Raw genomic sequence first — 23,411 nt, 5'->3', positions numbered from 1 at the left:
CCCTAGGTCCCGTGTTTCTTGATTCATAACCCAATGCACTTTTTATTATATGTTTTTACAACTGTAGTTTAAACTCTCCATCAAACCATCACGTAGTCCCCAAACTCTAGTTCACATTCTAGCTGTCCAGCATCCAGACACACCCTTCTGCCCACTGACATAGTCATGAAAATGTCCCTGCACCACACAGTGCAAAGTAATACACACAACTGAAAACTTACTCACCCTCCAGCCCCTCCAAAGGGAAACAACCCAAAGAATGGTCAGGTCTGAGGAGTCAGCTCTAAGCCCAGGGTGTGATCTCTAGTCCTCTAGTCCACATGAACTTCTTCCTTGAATGTTCTCAATCTATGGACTCAGTGTTAATTTAACCACCAACAACACACCCCATATACACTGCTGAAGATCAGCAACTGCTTTAAAATTTCGTTGAGGGAAGGAAAGATTGAAAATGAAACTGGTCACTTGTGCACGAGGCAAATCAGATCGTGCTGAGGGACACGACTCTACACAGCCAACTGGGCTACCCCTGTTCTGTTCCCTGGAAGCACCTTGCGTGTTGACTCTTCCCCGTGGTCACCTCCAAGATGGACTTTGGAGAAGACTCCCCCTTTGCATCCTACGTCCTGTAGATACAGGTTTGCAGGCTTCACAATGACCTTGGTAATCAAAGGCTTTTATTGGCCAGGTTGGAATTTCACAGACAAGACAAGATCCTTTAAAAGTTTGCTAGGCTTTCAGTAAATTCCCATTCAGTCAGCTCCATGAAAAAACTACTTACTAAAACTAGAAATCTTATCAGGTCACATTTCTTATATCTAATCCTTCGCCTGTGGTTTCCGCCTCTTAGTAAAGAACCTCCTTGTTCTGCTCATCTGTTCAGTCCTGACCTGATTAGCCTCAGTCTGGCCTGAAATAATACAAGGGAGGCACAGATAATGTGTTCCTTGCACCTGGTCTGCATCTCATTGGATGATGCACCTTTTTTGGGTAGGGCACCCTGACCTGAGATCTTGCCCTCGGAGAGATACTGACAGCCAGAATTCTCCCAGAGTCCAATTTTATTTCCCTTTAAGATTCTTATCTCCCTGTCTTGGCTGGCACTGACTTTTCTACCTCTAGAAGGTTCACATCTGAACTTCTGCCGTTCTGGATGGTATCCAGAAGCAGAAAGTACCTGTTTTAGCAAAATATCATCTTGCCTCTTGTCTTACAAACCAGCAGCAATAAACACATTTATATTTCTTCAGAACCTGAGTAAAGACTGCAAATGTGGCCAACAAACTCTAACACCCAACATTTTTCCACTAAGTCCCTTCAAGCTCTCATCTTAGTAGCCCCATTGTCTGAGTCTCAAGATACAACAAGGCAACGATTTAAGCAGATGCCATGCCACTGCATAGCAAGAATAGCCAATTCTCAGCTGAATATGGGAAAATTCTCACTGTCTACAATTCCGTACTGACCTAGCCAATTCCATATTTTTTTGTCCATTACTTGCCATACCCCAACACCTTTGTATTAGTCAGGACTCTTGTTATAAATGGCAAAAATCCAACTCAAATTGGTTTTAGCAGACAGGGGAACTAAGAATTCCAAGGGATATCTAATTCAGGCACAACTAGAAGTTCCAACTATGTATCTGCATTCTGGCCCTTTCTCTATCTCCATGTTCAGGTTGGTTTCATTCTCAAAAATCTCTCTCTACATGACAGCAAAATGGCTATTGACATGCCAAGCCTACATCATCAATGCAGCTTAGAAATACTGATTAGCCTTGCTTGGGTCTTGTACCTGTTACTGACTAATTTTTGCTGTAAGGGCGTGGATGACTGATTGACATCTACGGCCAAGAGTGGGAGCCTAGATCAGCCCACACAAACATTATAGAAAGAGCTCCTCCAGAGAAGATGGCATAAGGATGGTAAAAAGTAAACTAACAGATCCCCACTGTACTCATTACTTAGAGGTCACTCAGCATGGTGGTAAGCACCATGGGCTCCAGAGTCAGGCTACCTAGTTTGAATCCCACCTCTGTCCCCCGAGCCAGATGACTTGGTCAAGTTAGTACCTGATCTCTTTACACATCACCTAAACATGGTACAGTGGAAAGAGTAGGGGCTTTGGACTGACACAGAAGAGGGACTGACTTTCAGCTTTATTACTTACTAGCATGGTCACTTTGATCTTTCTGAACTTCAATTTCATTGTCAGTGAATGGAGACAATAATAACTAACTTGCCAAGTGTTGTGAGGAGTCAAAATTATATATGGGAAGTTACTCACACATTGCTTGGCATTTCAGAGATAATAAATGAAAGATAATATTATGAGATTCAGGTGGAATAGAACCTCAGTAATGATATATCCCAATATACAGAATGTCTTCATTTCACAAAAGAGAAAGTTGAGGCCCCAGGCAATGAACTAGCTAACTCAGGTGTAAAGTCCATTAGAACCGGGATCTAAAGCCCATCAGGGCCAAGCCCATACTTGTTCCCCTATACTACACTGCCCCTTCTGCCTTATCCTTACAAGTCAAACCATTCCTATACCCTGTGGGCGACAGTGATTTTTTTTTTCAGGCTCTTGGCAGTTATGACCTCAACTCTCCTCCTCACTCAGCTACGACCTCAACTCTCCTCCTCACTCAGCAAACTTAGACTCTTGTTCAAATGGCAAATTTCTAAGCTGAGTATCAAAATACGGGTTCTTTAGAAAGAACGTGTATTTAAAAGTGAGAAAATAGAGTTTACTTCTCTGTGTCTGACTAATGACTTATAAAATCTTTTCAGAGAAGGTAAACAGAGAATTTATATTCCTATTCTTAGATGGGATCAAGGTTCAAGGACACAGAGAAGGTAAAACTTTTAACAGTGAGAAATGACACAATTTAATGACATTACCTCCTAGCTGGACCTGTTATTTCTGCAATTGAGGAATCAATCTTTGAAGCTAAACTATCACATGCTTTTTGAATCTCATGATTTCTTTAAGCAAAAAAGATCTTTCTTGCTAAAATAATTTAGCACTTTTTTTAAATGCCATGTTAACAAGCAGACAATTTCAGAACAACAAAATATAAACACAAAAAATCATGATTAGACATTTTTAAAAGATGAAGTTACTACCGTGTTTCCCCAAAAATAAGACCAGGTCTTATATGAATTTTTGCTCCAAAAGACACATTAGGGCATCTTTTCAGGGGATGTCTTACTTTTCATGTACAACAATCTACATTTATTCAAATACAGTCATGTCATCTTCTTCTGGAACATCGTCATAATGTACTAAATGAGTCCGTCTGGCTGACGATCTTAACTGGGGCTTATTTTCAGGGTAGGTCTTATTTTCGGGGAAACACGAGAGTCAATGGCGTGGGTTTTTAGAGGGTTGAAATATTCTAATAATGCCTTACAGTAGAAGCAGAAGTGGAGAAAAAAGACAATGGGCTTATCCAGATGAGGGATCCAGTGGGAGCGTAAAGGGAACATCATAGAAATATCTAACATGGGTTCAGCATTGATAGGGACTTAATTAAAATCTGGGAAAATAACAATTATTTAACAGAGTTAATTATAGAGGCATAAAACTATTCCAAAACAGAAGTAAAATTCGGAATGCAAAAGGCAAGAATTGTGAAAGGAGACTGGAGTGGGAATATGGGTCATAAATACTGAGAAGGTCAAAGAGCCTGGAAATCAGAGACAGAAAGAGCAATTAGCATGAAGGATGACATGGCATCAAGGAGAAAGGAGCCCTTTCCTGCTCTCGGTGAGACAGAAGGAAATTGAGACAAAACTGTCTTTGCTAAAGAAGGTGTTATCCCAGGGGAAAGTTTCATTCAGGTGAGACGGTGGAAGGAAAAATTAGGGAGAAAAATGTAAGAATATAGTAAATTTTGTCCAATTGCTTGGTTTTCAATAAAAAAAATCCTATCATCTAGGTCTACAAAGACTTCCATGGTGCCAACCACATCCAATGGATACTTTGTTTCCTCATATTATTTGATCTCTTTCAATACAGTTGACCACTATCTCTTTTAAACATTGTTTTCTTGTGGCATCTATAATATCACTCTCCAATGATTCTCTGGCAGCTTCTTCTCTGCCAATCTCTAAATATTGTTATGCCCAATACTCTATTCTCAATATTCTTGCCTTACTGAGCCACACTCTCTCTATGAGTGATCTCACAGTTGCATGGATTGAATATTATTTTATATGCCGAGGACTACCAGATTTTGTCTGCAGCCATGACCTCTTTCTGAGCCTCTCTCTGAGACTTCTCTGTTCCATTGCCTTCTCAAATAGCTACTTGAATGTTTAATGGCCATTTCAAACTCAAAATATCCAAGACAAAACTGTTGGTTCCTAACCCAACCTCAGGAAATGATTACCATCATCCATCCAAAGAGCCTAGGAATCATCTTTTATTGCTCTCTATCCCATTTCCAAGCCCAGAAGAAATGAGTCCCAATTTTAGATATAGCCAAAAAGGAGACATCTGACAGACAATATTCCACAGCACAATTAGTCTTGGTTGATAAAGGATCATCCAAAAACTAGAGAAGGAGATCTGACACTCAGATAATGTGTGAAGTAGAGAAAAAAAAGATACCGAACTCTTGGAGGGCCCAAAAATGGAAGGAAAAGAACCACTGGGCAAGTTAGCCTGAACTGAGAAGTAAAATGCTATGTGGTCCTCAACTCTGGCAAAGATAGACTGTCAAAACACTGAGTCTAAAAGTCCTAATTCTCAACCTCTACTCTTTGTTTTTTAATGAAAGATTTTGTCATTAAGAGAAAACTTCATGGCTTAAAAACAACAATAATCTGTCAATAAATAAAGGGAAAATGAATGCCAGGGTGAGATAATGAGATGAATGTGTCACATGTGTGGGACAAGTGAAAATTTCTAGACAGTCCCACAAAGGGAAGAATATAAATAAATAAATAAATAAATAAATAAATAAATATATATATATAATATTATGTATATACAAAAATATATAATTTATTGTATAATTATATAAACATATACATAATTAAACTTGAACTGCTTTCCCAGGCTCTGGGTTTATTGGTATAAAGACAACTCAAATTCCATAATTTTAATTCCCACATATAAATGAAATGAATTATATTTGTTTTGTTTTTTTTCTTTTTCCCAGCCTGGAGATGAAGTCTATCCTAGAGATGAGAATGGCAGATGGTTATATCACAACACAAATCTGTGTGCCACTTGGGAGGTAAGTTCAAGTGGGCCTCTTATTTGAAAAGACTACATTTTTAAACTGTGAACTGATTATACCTGTTCAATTTATGAAGACATGCAGCCCTACTTTCTCCTTCCAAATTCTAAAGGCTGGAATATACTCCAATGAGTACAGTATCTCTTTCTCACGGACCTCTCCTCTGCAAGTAACAGTTGAAGATCTGAAGGGTGGAGTTGTTTTAAGGGATGAGGCGGCACTGTTTTCTGGTGCCTGGGGCTCTCCATCCTAGAGAGCATATACTCACTCCTCGCCTCATTGGAGCTGACAAGGTTTGGAGTCTGGTGTTCCTCTCTAAGGGACTGCCTGACAGGGTAGCCAGTACCCCGGGAGGAAATGAGCTCATAGCCAAAAATAGCAAGGCATTTATTTCACAAGGAAACAACATATCTCAATTACAGATCCCAACATCAACAGAACAGAGGACCAATAACTTTTAAATTTGCCAATTAATATATTAAAGGAGATAAGAAAACATATTTGCAATATGAAACGAGAAGAAGAAAACTTTTTTTTAAAAAAACCAAGCATAAATAATTAGGAAAAACCAAAAACGTAATAGATAAGAAAAAATAAAATGGATATAGATGAGGAAAAAAATGATCACATTGAAAGATCAGAATGAGGAAATCTCCCCATATGAAGAAGGAAAGGACAAGGAAAAAGCTAAAAGACGTACAAGATAAAATTAGAATTTCCAGTATTCACAAAGCAGGAGTCTCAGAAAAAAAGAAGAAGAAAGGAAACAATAATATTTGAAGGGATGGGGGAAGAGATATTGAAAGGGCATAGATTACCAAAGAGGTAAAGAGAAGGAAACCCACACCTAGATACATGATAATTTCAGAATATCAAATATAAAGGGAAAATATTAACGCTTCCAGAGTATAGCAACCACTCCAATAAAGGAGACAAAAATAGAATAATTGAAAACTAATCATTCCAAGAAAAGGCAAGAAAAGAAGGAAAATAAAAGATGGGGAAAATAGAGAACAAATAGTGAGGTGGGAGATTTAAACTCAGTGGCATCAATAATCACAGTATATGCAGATAGTCTAAACCAATTAAAAGGCAGAGGTTGTCAGAATGGGTATACACCAGAATCCCACTATATATTACATACAAAAAAACCCGTTTTAAGTAAATCCCCACAAATAGGTTAAAAGTAAAAGTTAAAAAGAAAACTGAGAGAATAGAAAAAGATATAGAAGGCTAACAGTAGTTGAAAGAAAGCTGAAGTAGCTATTTTAATAATAAAAAAGATTTCAGAGCAAAGATTATTACTAGGGATAAAGAAGTTTGTTTTATAATAATAAAGAAGCCAATCCTAAACATCTGTGCACCAAATAACAGAACTCCAAAATACATGAAGCATAAACCAAGACAACTGAAAAGGGAAAGAAAAGAATCCACAATTAGTCAGAGATTTAAAAACTTCTCTCTCAATAATTCAGATAAAATATACACAGAAAAATCTATAGAATATAGAAGACTTAAACATTATCACCTAACTTAACCTAACTGACATTTATAAAATACTTGGCCAAAATATAACAGAATACTATTTTTCAATTGCACATGGAACATTTAACAAAATAGGCCATTTTATGAGACATAAAATGAATCTCGATATATTTTAAAGTATTCTGATTATGCAAAGTAGCTGTATGATCAAAATTGGAATTAAATTTGATATAAAAAACAAAAAATATATCTGAAAAACCATCAAATATTTGGAAACTAAGAAGTATGCTTGTAATTTACCCATAAGACAAAGAAGAAATAACCACATCTATATCTATATATAATCTATATGCTAGCAAGACACAATTAGAAATTGAAGTTTTAAAAAAATATATTAAATATTTAGAGGTAAAATATGTACAAGACTGATATAGTAAAAACTCTAACACATTACTGAGAGAATTTTCTTTTAAATCTAAATAAATGGAGGCATACAAGCACACTACGTGCTCTGACCAGAAGACTCAATACAGTTAAGATGTTAATTCTCCCCAAATGGATCGACAGATTCAATGCAATCCCAGTCAAAATCACAACAGAAATTGAAAAGCTGACTTTAAAATTTATGGAGAAATGCAAATGACCCAGAAGAGCAGAAACAACTTTGAAAACGGAGGATAAATTTTTGAGAACTTACACTAACTAATCTCGAGAATGATTATACAGCTACAGTAATCAAGACACTGCTTTATTGGCATAAAGATAGTCATATAGACCAATGGAACAAAACAGAAAGTGCTAAAATAGACGCATACATATTATACGTATGTTGATTTTCAGTTGATTTTCAACAAAACTGCTAAACCATTCAATGGGGAAAGGAGAATCTTTTCAGTGATGTACTGGAAATGGTGCACACCGGCTTGCAAAAACTCACTATGCACACCTCTTCCTAACTCCACCTTTGGTGATGTGCAGTTGTAAATTTAATACAGGCCATGTGAGTAGTTACATTACAGAAATTAACTACCACTACAAATTGGGGCGCTTTCTTTTCCTGGGTAGCTGGTTGTCAAACATTCACCAGCACACCATGGCATATATTCATGATCTTGACTGTGGTGATTTTACTGGTGTACAAATGTGTCAAAATTCATCAAAATGTACACTTAAAACGTGTCGTTATTGCTTATCAATTATACCTCAGTAAATCTGTAAAAAAAATTAAAACTTCCAGAAAGAAAGTCACTCATATATAACGAAATTGCTATCAGTTCTGTTTTAGTCTGTTTTGTTTTATTATCAGCAGCACTGGATGCAAAGCAGGTAATAGAATAGTATTTTCAATATACTGAAGACTAAAAACATTGACCTTGAACTTTATATCCAGTCAACTTGTAAGGCAAAACTGATGCATGATAAAAATATTTTCTGATCTACACACTGATCAGTTTTGCCACAAGACCAACATTAAAAACCACTGCACCAGAAGGTAAGGGAGGAGGGAGGTGGGAGATGAGGGTGAAGGGGATCAAACATATGGTGATGGAAGAACTGACTCTGGGTGGTGAAATCACACAATGTGATTTATAGATGATGTAATACAGAATTGTACACCTGAAATCTATGTAACTTTACTAACAATTGTCAACCCAATAAACTTTAATTTAAAACAATTAAAAATTTTTAAATTTTTAAAAAACCATTGCGTCTGATGTATTTAAATAAAAGGAGCAAAAATCTAAAAGTTGCTCCAAGAAATGTACAAAGTGAAAGTGATCAAATCAAAATTGATAGTTTTTATTATCTGTGAAAATATCATATGTAAGACCAAATAAACGGAGAAAAATATACCCATAATAATTGAAAATTAAATTCTATATATACCATTAACATCATAGATTTGGGGTGGGGGTAAATCAAGAAATAATGTAAACACACTAAGTTATTGTGCTTATTAGGGGAAAGGTATAGATATAAAACCTTTCAAAAGTAAGAAAGCGTTCAAAAGAAACAAAGAAATGTGGGATAAACTAAGATAAGACAGTAGAAACAGTTCAAATATATTGATAGTTGCAATAAATATAAACTAAATTTACCTACTGAAAGATAAAGATTGACAGATTAGAATTAGGCTCACATAAGCATAAAGACATGTGAAAGTTAAAATGTAAAGGACAGGAAAAAAATATCAGTCAAGTACTTATCAGAAAAAGTTGTGTAGTAATATTAATATCAAACAACATACAGCATTATTAGGGATGGAAATGGCTCCCTCTGATGATGAAAGATTCAATTTACCAAGAAGATATACCAATTTTAGACACATATGGACAAAATACCTTCCAAACAGATACAGCAAAAATTATATAAAAATATATATATTAAAAAATGGAATGCATGAAGACACTGACAAATCCACTATTAGAGTGGGAGATTTCTGACATATTCCTTCAAATTATTGAGAAGCCAGGAAAAGCTAGGCCTAATTTTATATATAATGTGTGTATACATACATATATGTAGGAGAGAGAAAGAGGAGAGATTTGCATCCCAAAACAGGAGAATATATATTTTTTTACACATATCACATTTATGAAAATTGATCAGGTACCGTGCCATAAAGAAAGCCTCAACAAATTTCAAGAAATAAGATCATTAGTAACATGCTGGTATATGTTGTGAAAATACAAGGGGAAGATGTGGTATATAATACTTCCTGAACTCAATCACAGAATTCCTGTCTCCCCCACGTTCTTTTTCCTTACAGAATGCCTATTCACATACCCAGGAGCTTTGCTTTTTGAAGAACTGATAGTCACACTTATAAACATTCATTCTTGCTTGTTTGAGGCTTCTTTCATGACCCACTGGCATTTACTCTACAGGCTTTGGAAGCTTGCAAAGATGCTGGCTTGGTGAAATCCCTTGGTGTATCCAATTTTAACCGCAGGCAACTGGAGCTAATCCTGAACAAACCAGGACTCAAACATAAACCAGTCAGCAACCAGGTACAGCTTGACAGGGGGGGAGGAAGTGCTGATGGCGGGGGGACCTCAATGTTTACTTAACAGAAAGAACCCTGGGCTAGGAATCAGAAAATCTTGTGGTTACTCTACATTCACATATATCTTATCATAAGACCCTGGGTAAAGATTTTAACTTCTCTCAATTTATGTCTCTTTAAAAAAAAAAATAATGAAAGTTCAAATCCAGACAAAAGTAACCCAAAAAATTTTTTTGAAGAAAAATAATGAAGGGGAGCAAGACCTGCCAGATATTAAGACATATAGAGCATTTATAATAATGTAAGATCAGCGCAAGAACCAACACACAGATAAATATAAAATAAGAAATATCTTAGAAACAGGCCCAAGTATAATAAAAAATTGATGTAAAATAAAGTAGCACAAACTAATGGCAAAAGGATGGATTTTTCAGTAAATGGTGTGGGGGAAAATGGCTAGTTATGTGGAAACAAGATAGATCTTTGCCTCATATCATACTCTAAAGTAAATGTCCCTATGATCAAGAGTTAAAGAGAAACAGGAAGTCATTTGTAAATACTACAAAAGAATTTTAGTTTTCCAGAGATTTGGATCAATAAGGAAGCCATGGGAAAAATCATAAAGAAAGTGATCAATACAGTAGTATAAAAATGTTAAATCTAAAAATACTAGAAACACAGAGAAAACAAATAATTACATTTTTAAAATTATAATAGAAAAAGGAGTTCATATCTTTGTGAATTAAAAGTCCAATAAAAATCAATGAGACATTACCCAGAGTAAGATTTTTACTGATATATCCCCACGCGCGAGGGAAGTAAGAGAAAAAATAAACATGTGGGATTATATCAAACTAAAAAGTTTTTTCACAGCAAAGGAAACCATCAATAAAACAAAAAGGGATCCTACTCAATGGGAAAAGATATTTGCCAATGATATATCTGATAAGGGGTTAATATCACAAATTTATAAAAAACTCACTCGACTCAACTCCAAAAAAACAAACAACCCAATTAAAAAATGGGCAGCGGACATGAAGAGACATTTTTCTAAAAAGGACATACAGATGGCAAACAGACATATAAAGAAATGCTCAACCTCACTAACCATCAGAGAAATGCAAATAAAAATCACAATGAGATACCACCTCACCCCAGTCAAAATAACCATCATTAATAAATCAACAAACAACAAGTGCTGGCACGGAAGTGGAGAAAAGGGAACCCTTGTGCCCTGTTGGTGGGATTGCAGATTGGTGCAGCCACTATGGAAAACAGTATGGAGGTATCTCAAAAATCTGAAAATGGAACTACCTTATGATCCAGCAATTCCACTCCTAGGTATCTATCCGGAAAAATCCAAAACTCCAATTCAAAAATCTTTATGCACTCCTATGTTTATTGCAGCACTATACACAATAGCCAAGACATGGAAACAACCGAAATGACCATCGGTAGATGACTGGATTAAGAAACTGTGGTACATTTATACAATGGAGTATTATGCAGCCATAAAGAAGAAAGAAATCTTACCATTTGCAACAACATGGATGGACCTAGAGAACATTATGTTAAGTGAAATAAGTCAGACAGAGAAAGACAAATACCATATGATCTCACTTATATGTGGAATCTAAAGAAAAGAATAAGTGAATGAACTAATCAGAAACAGTTTTGGAGACATAGAGGAAAAACTGAGGGTTGCTAGATGGGAGGGGGGTGGGAATAAGGGGGAAAATGAGGGGATTAGAAAACAATCAGTAACCACAAGATTGCCACGGGGTTTTGAATATTAATTTGGGAAATGTAATCAATAATGTAAAGATTTTGGAGGGTATCCGATGGACACTTGTCCCATTGGGGAGACCACCTCAGGGATGATGTAGATGCCTGATCACTGTACTGTACACCTGAAGCTGAAGCTGAACAATAATGAATGCCAACTATAATTTAAAAAAAAAATTAATGAGGAAAATCAGTGAGAAATAATACTAATGCTCAACAGAAAAATGGGCAAAAGAAATCAACAGAAATTCACAGGAGACAAATTACAAGACTGGTAAATATATTAAAGTGTCCAATAATTACAGAAATTTAAATATAAGTGTGACTTTGTATTGTACATCAAATTAGCAAAGCTCTTGTTTCATTTTTTAATATAATGCTCTATGTAAGCAAGAGATGAAGTATTGCTGAGTACAAACTGGTTCAGCCTTATGGAAAGCCATTTGGCAATAAGTATCAAGAGTCTTAAAAACGATCACAGTCTTCTACTTCTAGGAATCTATCTTCATGAAAAAAAATCCGAATTCCCATATGTGTGTTTGTCACAGCACTGTCTGCAATGGCAAAAAAAAAAAAAAAGGAAACAAAATATATAAGAAAAATTAGGGGAATGTTTAAATAAATTATAAAACATTCATATTATGTGAAATCCTAATAAAAGATGTTCCTGAATCATTTTTGAGGAAAAGAAAAATGGCCATGATATTAAGGCCTAAAACCAGGATCCAAAATGCAATAGACAGTATGGAGGTAATTAAATTCTTTAAAAATATGTGCATAGAAAAAGGATTGGAAAGAAAGAGTGGTTCTCTCTGGCTGTGAATTTTACAAGTGAAATTTTGTTTTCTTCCTTATGCTCTTCTGTATGTTACAAGTCATCTGTGGTGGGCATATGTTACTTTTATAATCACAACAAAATACTATTATCCGTCTTATTTCATGGGGCTAATGATACACTCTTTGCCCTACTTCATAAAAGATTTAAGAAGCTAGACTAAACAAGTCTCTTGGATTGGGTAAATACTTACATTATGAGATTATGGTTGACTTGTTTAGTTGATTCACTGTTTTTACTAACTCAGAAGAGTCTGGTATGAGTTCATAACAGAAAGAATGAATGATTCCCTGTACCAGGACAACAGCCCACAGTTGAAATAGAAGCGCTGCTATTTTAGAAGTTCCACTTCCAAACTGACACGTAAGCTGACAGAACACATCATATGCTCTCAGGAATAGAGGAACCACCTTGGACTTCCTAACTGACCTCCATCCATCCCTTTGTTCCTACGCTACCCCTCACCGGCACGTCTCCTGCCTATACCCCCAAGAACAATACTTTATCATAAAAATGTTGAAATGACAAACAGGCTTCTTCTTACAAATATACAGAGAAAGATGGGGATTTTTTTTTTTTAATCTCAGAATGAAAAACAGAGTAAAAATTTGACAGTGTGTATCCTCATGCAAAGAAGGAAATAATCTGATTGGTTAGCTCTTTGATCAGTTTCACAAATACATCCCAGGAGAGAAGCAAGACATGCCGGAAGATCACAGCCTGAGCTCATCCATGTGTTCTGTGGTGTTTGAAAGCCGCGTTTATCAATATGCTGGAGACGGCATGGATCAGAATGCAGGTCTACTGACCACCAACCATTATCCTGAGCATTGGGTGGGAGCACCTATACTCCAAAGATACAAAATGGGGAGCTTCTGGTGCCGTGCACAAGCAGCTTTCCATCCAGGAATATGATGAACATATTGTGGGCATTACACAGAGTGCACACATTTTATGTGTAAAGGATACAAACCCGAAGACCTTGCACAATTCAAACTTCACGTATTTCAACATTAATTTTCCCATTAAGATAAATCTATAGTAAAATTTGCAAATTGATGTATTTTTTTCACAGACGTCGAGAACAAAGTTACATCAAATATGACCTCACTCTATACTCATTCTCAGAGCCTGCATGTTCCAGGTTTCCTCAGTACTACCCACGATGTCCATCTAAAGAAAGGTGTCTCTAGGCTCCACCCCTGGCTTAGTCTGTCTGAAAGCCTTTGTGGTGGGCAACTTGTCAGGGAGAGTTTTCTCAGACTAGTTCTGAGAAAGGACGCTACAGATCTAGCTCAGGCCTTTTCATCTCACACAAAGTTCCAACACTTAACTCAACAATGAAGGAAAGTGGGGGGAAGAGGGAGAGAGAAAGGAAAGATCTCCAAATTCCTCAAAGTGTCTCCTGACCCTATTCACTATGTCTAAGTCACAGGGGCCCTGACACAGGAGTCAATGAATATTTGTTGAGTGACTTAATTAATGAAATGAAAATTCAACACAGTTTTTACAGAAAGACAGACGAGGACAGGGTTAATTGGTGACAGGGCTTTTGCTATTTTCCTTCATGGGTTCTGTCCAGCTTCTTAACCTTACCTGAGATTTTAATATCTAAAGTTCAGCATTACCAAATAGTGCTGCAAAAGCCCCGGACACGTCAAGACACTAACAAGTTACATCAACTTTACAAGGCAAGCAAGGAAAAGTAAAGACAGCGTGTCCATTGGTCCACTCACTGAAGACTGTAACCAGTCCCTAGCAAAAAAAGGAAGGCAGTCTAAGGAAGGCTTAGATACTTGAAAACAAGGAAGTTCCAGGGCCTGATGACGTCAAGTCCCTATGACATCAGAAACCATCCCCACCCTCTGCCTTAAATTGATCATCCAGTCCCAGCCTCCTCACTAAGGATCATTCCCTGACCTGAAATTACCCCCATCAAGCAGCCCGTCGGAAGTCCGGTCCACAACAGTCTCCAGCATCAATCGTGATGTTCCCTAAGCCTGTGGCCCCGTACTCTCTGTGTAGGTATTGTTCTCATTCATTTAACAAGTAGTCATCACGCAGCTGCCTGACGCCAGGCACCTTGCTAGGTGCTGGGCATGAAGAAGTGACCAAAGACAGATTATCGTCCTTGCTCTCATGGCAATAACTGTCTAGAGGGGGACACACATTAATCAAACCGTCACAAAATTGTTACTTATAATTAGAAACTGAGATGAATGCTATGAAAAGAAGGAAGGTGGTTCTCTGGGTTCACATGTACTTGGATCACATTAGGTATCCACTCCCACCCTCACCCCCAGAATTTCCCTCACTGAGTGTCCCTTTAGTGATATGCCCTAGTATTTTTTATCTAAGTACTATCTCTGCAAACATATTATATTACATTACATTATGTATTATATTAACTCAAAAGTTTTTGCTAAGTACATGTTTCTAATATGTTGCCCAGTACAACTCTGTAAAAGTCCCAAATTTGTTTAGTCACAGATTTGATATTCACAAACCTGTTTGTTCTGTTTTTGATTGTCTTAGCCCTATTATGTATATTTTTTGCTACAAATCATACAAAATCCTTTTTCAAAGGGTAGGTTACAAAAATGTTCCATATACATATAAACACACACACGCGCACATACCACATATGCATACATACATACATGTACATATGTAATAGGCCAGAGACAGGTAACCTGATTAGAAAGGAGTCCTTGTGGGGAAAATTAAATGTGTTTTAAATAAGCAGGCAGGCATTAAACATAGAATTTATGCTTAGTCTCTAAGCAGTGATGTGATAAATTATGTGTTTTGGAAAGACTAGTCTACCAATAATAAACAAGACTGAAAACAAAAAAGGGACTGAAAGTGGAGAGTAATGTTGGGAGTGGGCGAGGATAAAGGAAAGAAATACTATGAACACTATGACTCCTCACTTATTTTAGTCTATGAGTATGTGCCACTTTTTAGAACTGTTTAAAAATGCTCCAAACTGGGGTGGGGGACCCCCAAGTGTTTCTCAGGGGAAGGAAGGGAGCAAGGTTATGATGGGGGTGAGTGGGAGAGAGAAGAAATAGGACAAACTGATATAAGGAAAACACGTATAGCAAATTAGAAAAAGGAAAGGAGCCCCAGTTTACTTACCACAGCATTTCCTTGTGCCGGCTAGACATATAACTTGTTAAGAATTCAATATTCCAGATGGTGAAAATAATAATTATATACTTAAAATATATTAATTAAGCCTTGGTTGACTTTAATCAAAAAGAAAAGAAAAGCATAGGTCAAAACTACCATAGTCTTTAAGAAGAAACTTGAGAAGAATTTTGTTGACACAAGTTATTTTTAGTACAGGAATCGTGTCAGTAGGATACTGAAAATGAAAGCAGGCTAACATTTGGTGGTGTAAAGAAATCTCAGCCAAGAGGACAAAATTGATCCTTAAAAGTAGTTTTATACATGCTCTACTTCTTGTGAAAATATTCTTAGCTGTTCGATAGCTAGGGACAGAGGTTCTTCTGTAACATGTCACTTCTACTTAAAACCGTAATCGGAGCCTTGAGACTCAGATTTTGTTATGGACTACAGTTTGTTATGGGAACTGTATTTGCTAGAATGTCTGCTATAAATAACTGTGTCTCTTCACTTAAAGTTTTAAATTTTGATAGGTATACACAATTGAATTTGTTCCCCAGTTATTTCAGAATTAAGCCACAGAGGGTGACCTCTCTAAGCTTGTTTTAATTAATCACACCGGGATATAAACAATGGAAGTTTCCTTGTTAGGAAAAATATTTAGGGTTCGTCTCATTATCCACAATACTTTTAAATGGACTTTATTGAAGGGCTTTTTTTCAAACCATGTAAGATTGCATTCGTCTACAAGGCCTTAATTTTGTGCTCTCCTCTCCAATACAACCACGTAGGTTGAGTGCCATCCGTATTTCACCCAGACAAAACTCCTGAAATTTTGCCAACAGCATGACATTGTCCTTATTGCATATAGCCCTTTGGGGACCTCTAGGAATCCAATCTGGTAAGTAATACTATATGTTTCTTCAGGAAATGTTTCCTTTGATGTCAAGTATGAGGCCGATATGAATTTCTTGACTGGAATGACTCCATTTGTCCTGTGATCTTAAGAAAGTAACTTTACCTCTTCATGTCATTCTCTCTACGTACAAATTTAAGCTAATGAAACCTTCCTCATTTAGATGTTATAAGAATGGACTGTACTATGTGTATAAGATTATCTTACAGTGCCTGAAACATAGGAAAGGCTCCATAAATATCAGGTGAGGTATTATTTGACAAAGAGTCTCCATGGTCATATTCTGAGATTTTAGAATTTCTTGATCTCTGCAGTCAATGGAGACATTTCCACTGTGATGTGTTCCACAGACCAGCATAGAAATCTTTCTGCTCTAAGATGATTCCGAGAGCTGCGCCTCTGTTTCCTCCACTTTGGGCTTCCTGCTTCCCCCATATGCCTACTTCTAACCCAGTTCTCTCTGTAAGATCCAGCAAAGAAATATTATTTACCCTCTGAAAGAGGCAGTTCTCTACATTTGCCTCACTTGGTCTTCCCATACTAAGAGCAACTCTTCATTGAGGACTCTGCACTCAGAGAAACTGGTTACAGGGGACCTGTAGTGTCCTGGTAGGTTACCAGGTGAACGGGAAGACAGAGGAGGAGAGTGCGTGATTAACTATTGGTTCTCATTGCTCAGCTAAAATAATGCATGCTTTGACTTTTTTTTTAAAAGGGTGAATACATCTTCCCCACCCTTGTTAAAGGATGCCCTTCTAAACTCTCTGGGGAAGAAGTACAATAAGACAGCAGCTCAAGTTGTTCTGCGTTTCAACATCCAACGAGGAGTGGTTGTCATTCCTAAAAGCTTTAACCCTGAGAGGATCAAAGAAAACTTTCAGGTAAGAGAACTACCTTTGAAAATGGAAAAAGTAGAGTGTTGTTTTTTTTTTTAATTTAGAGAATTTTCTGTTCAGAGTAATAAGAAAATTGTAATGTCTTCATATTTTATTTTATACCAACTCCCTGACTTATTCTGCCCATATCCAGATTTAATTTTAGCTGAATTTGAGACAATTCCTAGTACTTCAGAGATTGCTTTGCTGCTTGTACATTACAGGTATACCTCGGAGATATTGCGGGTTCCGTTCTAGACCACTGCAATAAAGCATGTATCTCATAAGAAACGTATAAAGCAAGTCACACACAGTTTTTGCTTTCTCCCTGCATATAAAAGTTATGTTTACACTATGCTGTAGTCTATTAAGTGTGCAATAGCATTATGTCTAAAAAATGTACATACCTTAATTTAAAAATACTTTATTGCTAAAAAAAATGCTAACCATCATTTTGGCCCTCAGTGAGTCATAATTTATTTGCTGGTGGGGGGTCTTGCAATGTCGATGGGCTGCTGGCGAATCAGGGGGGTGGTTGCTGAAGGCTGGGGTGGCTGTAAAAATTTCTTAAAATAAGATAACAATGACGTTTGCCACATCAATTGATTTCTCTGTAGTGTGTGATGCTGTTTGATAGAATTTTACCCACAGTAGAACTTCTTCCAAAATTGGAGTTAATCCTTTCATACACTGTGGCTGCTTTATCAACTAAATTTATGTAATATTCTAAATCCTTTGTTGTCCTTTCAACAGGCTTGACAGTATCCTCACCAGGAGTAGGTTCCATCTCAGAAAACCACTTTTCTCTGCTCATCCATAAGAAGCAACTTCTCTCTCCTAATTAACGCCCATCGACATACAAACATGCTATAACCTCCAATCTTAAAAAGTAAAATCCAATCTAGACTCACTTTCCTCTCAGCTATTATCCATTTCTCTTTGTTTATAGCAAAGCCCTTAGAATTCTATTTTCACCACCTCCAAGTCCCTTTCCCCCACTCTCTCTTAAACCCACTGAAACCAAGCCTTTACCCTGACCATCCCACAGAAACAGCTCTTATCAAGGTCACCTGTGACCTCCACATTGCTACACCCAATAATTCGTTCTCAGTTCTTGTCTTCCTAGGTCTTTGAACAGAATTTCATACAGTTAACACTCTCTCCTTCTTAAAACATTTACTATAAGAGAAGCAGGTTTGGGGGAAATATCAGGAGCTCAGTTTTGTAAAATGAGATCCTCATTCACTTAGGATAATTTGTGCCATGAAAAATAAAAGAGCACTGAAATCAATCCATATAATAAGAAAAACATCACATAGAAATAATGAAGGGGAAGGGAACTTGGAAGTTTATCTTAAAATTGAAAGCAAAAATTATGAAAGTAGTTTTACTCGTTTTATATTTAACAAAATTTAGGTTATAATCACATATGTGCACTAAATCACAGAAGAGACACAGTGAAACTGTTGATTTTTTAAAATACGCTTGACAATGATCAGGTATCTACATCATCCCTAAAAAAAAAAATACGCTTGACAAAATTACGTAACACAACATGACATCCTCTACTTCACAGTTTTCGCAAAGTGATCATAAAGAATAATTTTGTTAAAATTTCAGAGGGCTTCATCTGAAGGAAATTCTGAATCCTTTTATTTTTTTTCAAGTCATACTCTTTTGATATACCCACCAGAGTAAATGCTAACTGTGTCAGATTCTTATTTGCAAATGATTGTTGTGCCTATAATCAGAGCAAACCTCCAGCATCCCTTCCGTTAACTTCCTGAAATCCTGCATCTTTCACAAGATTTGCAACTTCACTTTGCAGTTAGGGTACATTGCATATTCACTGGAGTCAGAAACTGACTCACCAACACTCAGAGGGCAAACAAAAAAGCAAAAAGGCTGTTTGAGTAAGGATTCATTATAGGAGAGCTTGGTTCATTCATGACTGTTTTTGCGGTATGCAAACTTTTGATTCCTTACACAATCTCATAAATTCCAATAGTTGGATAATAAATAAGCAAAGAAAGCGTTCCCTAAAAAAAATACTTGGAAACGACCAATGGGGGAATGATTAAACTGTTTTATGTATATACTATGGATACAGTGGTTAAATGGATAAAGTCAGTGTATATATTTTGAGAGAAGAGATCACAAAGACATATTCTGTGAATGAAAAAAGACATTAAAAATGATGAGAGAAATGATTAAGAGGATAAAACAAAACAAATTAAAAGTTTCTTTAAAAAGTACAGAAGCCAATTTAGAGACTAGGGAATCTTTTTTAAGTGTACAAAGACCATAGCCCAGAATCAAAAGTTCAGCATCTTATCCAGAAATAAAAATCCTTCACTCTTGAAATTTTAGCTGTCCTGCACATATGTTGTTTCAGGACATTTGGACTTTCTTGCAAGATGTCCCCAACAGAATTGTCTTAAAAACAAAGGGCAGAAGAGAATAACAGCTCCACATGGGTGGGTGGCCCCCCAGCTCTAGGCCAGCTCGTCTTACACACTTGCAGAACTGTTCATAAATCTTTGAAGAGTTTCCACGGCTGGCCCCACTCCCTGATTCCAAGCTTGACCCACCTTCTATCATTATAAATGTCTGTCTTTTATTTCTGTTATTTCAGGTCTTTGACTTTTCTCTCACCGAAGACGATATGAACAAGATTGAAGCCCTGAATAAAAATACCCGCTTCGTGGAACTGCTCATGTGAGTTCTGGGATCATTAATCACATCCTGCCCAGTGGGGTGGGAACTGTCAAGCGTCAACCAACAGGGCTCTCATGAACCTGGACCTCTGTCCACAGAAAGCTAAAGGGTCAGGTCAGTGGGCAGCATGTTCTGAGTATTAAACAAGTCTGGGTAAATTACATCCATTCTAGGAACTCCCTGCAAATCTACATTTTTATTTAAAAGAATTCTAGCATTTATACAATAGGTTAAGGCATGGCAGGCTAAAGATCGTGAGGAGAATTAAGTCCTAGTGTACATACGTTAATACAATCTTGGCACAATTATTCAAACAACTCGTAGCTTTTCCTCCTAAAAATCCAAGTGATGTACAAATTAGAGCCAAGTTTTAAACAAAAAAAAAACAGTTCCTGAGAGAGAGGCATGAGAATGTAGTAGAAAGAGCACCAGATTGGGAGCCAAGAGCCTAAAATTGTAAACAAATGCTTGCCTATAAGATTTGGAACTTCTATTAATAATTCTATCTATTAGCTGATCACCCACAAGCAAAATTCCTTGCACTCCTTCAAAGAGTTACCAGATTCAGCTAATCAGTAAAGTACCCTTTACTCTCTAAATATTACAGGTCTTTTATAATAAAAAGAGACAATATGTATACACACACATATATATTTGTATATACACACGTATTTTTTTTCTTAATCATTCTTTGTTCATTTTTCCAGTTCTTTAGATCACCTGGATACTCACTCATCTTTTTTCAATCTTCTCTTTAAGTGAACATTTAGAAAATGCTCATGAAGATGGTTCATACAGTTTGGACACTTATCCTACTGGCCCCACTATTTTTCATGAGTCAGAAACTGTTCTGTGTTAATATCAAATTTCTGAATCCATTTCTGAATTAATAAAATAGCGTCCTAATGTGAATTTTCCAGGGGAAAAAAGTTATTGACATCAAAAGGTACCACCTAGCCTCAAGAATGAAAGAGTACACACAAACTCAGAACTAACAAAAACTTATAGGTTAATTAATAGCTCTTGAAGATAAAGGACTTCTATTAGTAAATATCATTAAATTAAGAGAGTAAGATATAGTCAATCCACCAATGTACTGATTTTTATACAGTTAGTTGGTGACATTATCTGATTTGATATTTGGCAAAATTAATACCTAATTTAGCACACTGGAAAAATAACTCATCATACCAGGAAATAAACAGAAAAATCAGCAAGAAAAAACAAAAATTAGGCCCCACTGGTTTCAAAAAAAAAAAGTATTATTTAGGTATGCTGGGCCATGATTCTCTTCTGTTTTTCATCCAATTAATCCTTGACATTTGAGAGCCATGTTTTTGTTTGTTTTATATTTTAATTTAAAGCTCATAGTACTTGCAGAGATCTGACTGTTAGATATGTTCTATGACAGGTATGTGTGCGCACGCGCGCAAGTGGACACACATACACACACCCACTGCAGTTCTTTCAAAGGCTCTTTCGCCATTGTTATTTAAGAGATAGGTTATCCCTGTCAACATAGCTGCAGAAGGTTACTTTGCCGGTCATCACCTTTCCTGAGCTCAAATTATCAACTCCACCACACACACACACACACACACACACACACACACACACACACACACACTTAAACCCAGGTGCTGTCCAGGGCTTCAGAAAAAATGGGAGGAGGGTGGGTGAGGAACAGAGAGGGAGTAAGACCGAGGGAGTGGTCAGTGAAATTGTCAAAGGATGCTAGTAATATATACAGCTATGCGACTTCAGAGTGAAATTTTTCCCTTGGGGAATTGTTTTGGCAGGTGGTGTGATCATCCTGAATACCCGTTTCATGATGAATACTGACATCAGAGAACTCCTGAGCTGAGTCCCACCCCTCAGCCCCCAGCCCGTGTCCATTGTGTGCCAGGACCTTTGGCTGGGTGCTTCCCCCAGATGTGGAAACTAAAGGGGTTTTTACTATCCTCAGATGAAGTGGTGACAGTAACAGCCTTAAGTTCTGTGTAATATAAGTAACTTTGGCTTAGCTATGTTGAAGAAAAAAATGTTTAAATCTGTAGAAATAATGGTTTGGAAATATTAAATACCATAGTGCTTAGCAAAGCCATGATTTGGTGGTTATTTCCAGCCAATATGTGTTTGGTTAGCTTTCACCCAGGTTAAGGGATGGATAACTGCAGGTTCTCTCTTGCATGCTTGAAAGGGCCTGAGCTGCGACATAACTGGGGATCTATACTTACACAGTCACTCTCGGCCCCATTCATTATACGACCACCATTCTGTGAAATGGCTTGAGACTATCAAGATACACAAATAAAGTCTTGTATCATAAAATGGTCCAAAGATAACTATTTTAAAAGAAAGCATCTTAAAAGGAGGCCTTAGGAAATATATTGAAAACAGAAACTTTATAAAATTATTCTACATAAGACTTTAAAAGTGTTATTGGGATAATTATGTGACTTTTGAGAAAGCAAGTTCAAAAGAACACTGGTACTTTTACTGTATGTAAATTTTTTAAGTGAATAAGATTATTAGAATTCTGCGATAGAGACATACCTATTTTCAGTTCGACTAAAGCAATATATTTTATTCATTCACATGAAGTCACTCCCACAAGGCAAGATAGTTCTTCAAAACCTATGTTCATCCAAGATCAATTGCTTACAGATGATCTTCAATGACCTGAAAACATTTACTTCTGAGTGATCTCTACTCGTTATTTCCACTAATTCCAATATTAATACTTATCATGCTGTCCTCTGGAAAATATTTTGTTCAAAAAAATTAATAAAATAGAATGATTTTTCCAATATATGGTGATGAAAAGAGAACTGACTCTGGGTGGTGAACACACAATGTTATTTATAGATGATGTATTACAGAATCGTACACCTGAAATCTATGTAACTTTACTAACCATTGTCACCCTAATAAACTTTAATTAAAAAAATAACAACAATAATGATTGGCTCCACCACATGGATCTCCATTTTGTTGCTGGGTGGCGGGGGAGTGATCATCTGAATTCAATTCCATGAAAAGACCTTTCATCAAGTTCCTATTGTACTTTTAGCACTGGGATGAGAGGAAAGAAAAAGGAGTAAGTACCATAGTGAAAAAACAGAAACGTGAGTCCTGATCTCTGTTGTCAAACCACTTCGAAGTATTTTGAAAGGGCTGATGTGGAGAAGGTACCACACCTATCAAACCATTTTTAAAAACACAGGCATTGGAAAAGAGTCCCACCATTTGTCAGGGAAAATATATATATACCAGGGGTGCCAAGAAAAATGTATACACATAACTTGTATTCATCTTTTGTTATCGGTATATATTATTGCAATTTTAATGTCGTTTTTCCCTTTCTTAAAATGTATATACATTTTTTTGGCACTGTGTATCTG

At 36.6% G+C, this 23,411-nt stretch overlaps 1 protein-coding gene across 1 annotated transcript in view; it reads left to right on the top strand.

Moving 5' to 3' along the window:
• AKR1D1 (aldo-keto reductase family 1 member D1) overlaps positions 1–22,841 on the top strand; it is a 40,036-nt gene extending 17,195 nt beyond the window's left edge. The window contains exons 4-9 of the mRNA XM_033099284.1: positions 5,174–5,251; positions 9,628–9,750; positions 16,290–16,399; positions 17,130–17,295; positions 19,925–20,007; positions 21,807–22,841. Coding sequence (XP_032955175.1) covers positions 5,174–5,251; positions 9,628–9,750; positions 16,290–16,399; positions 17,130–17,295; positions 19,925–20,007; positions 21,807–21,849 — 603 coding nt within the window. The 3' untranslated portion in view covers positions 21,850–22,841. The remainder of the gene's footprint in view (positions 1–5,173; positions 5,252–9,627; positions 9,751–16,289; positions 16,400–17,129; positions 17,296–19,924; positions 20,008–21,806) is intronic.
• The last annotated feature ends 570 nt before the right edge of the window (positions 22,842–23,411 follow it).

This window comes from Rhinolophus ferrumequinum, chromosome 26 (genome assembly GCF_004115265.2).
Source record: "Rhinolophus ferrumequinum isolate MPI-CBG mRhiFer1 chromosome 26, mRhiFer1_v1.p, whole genome shotgun sequence".
Lineage (NCBI taxonomy): Eukaryota > Metazoa > Chordata > Mammalia > Chiroptera > Rhinolophidae > Rhinolophus > Rhinolophus ferrumequinum.
Note: the sequence above shows the minus strand (reverse complement) of the source record. Positions and strands in the feature narration are given on the sequence as shown.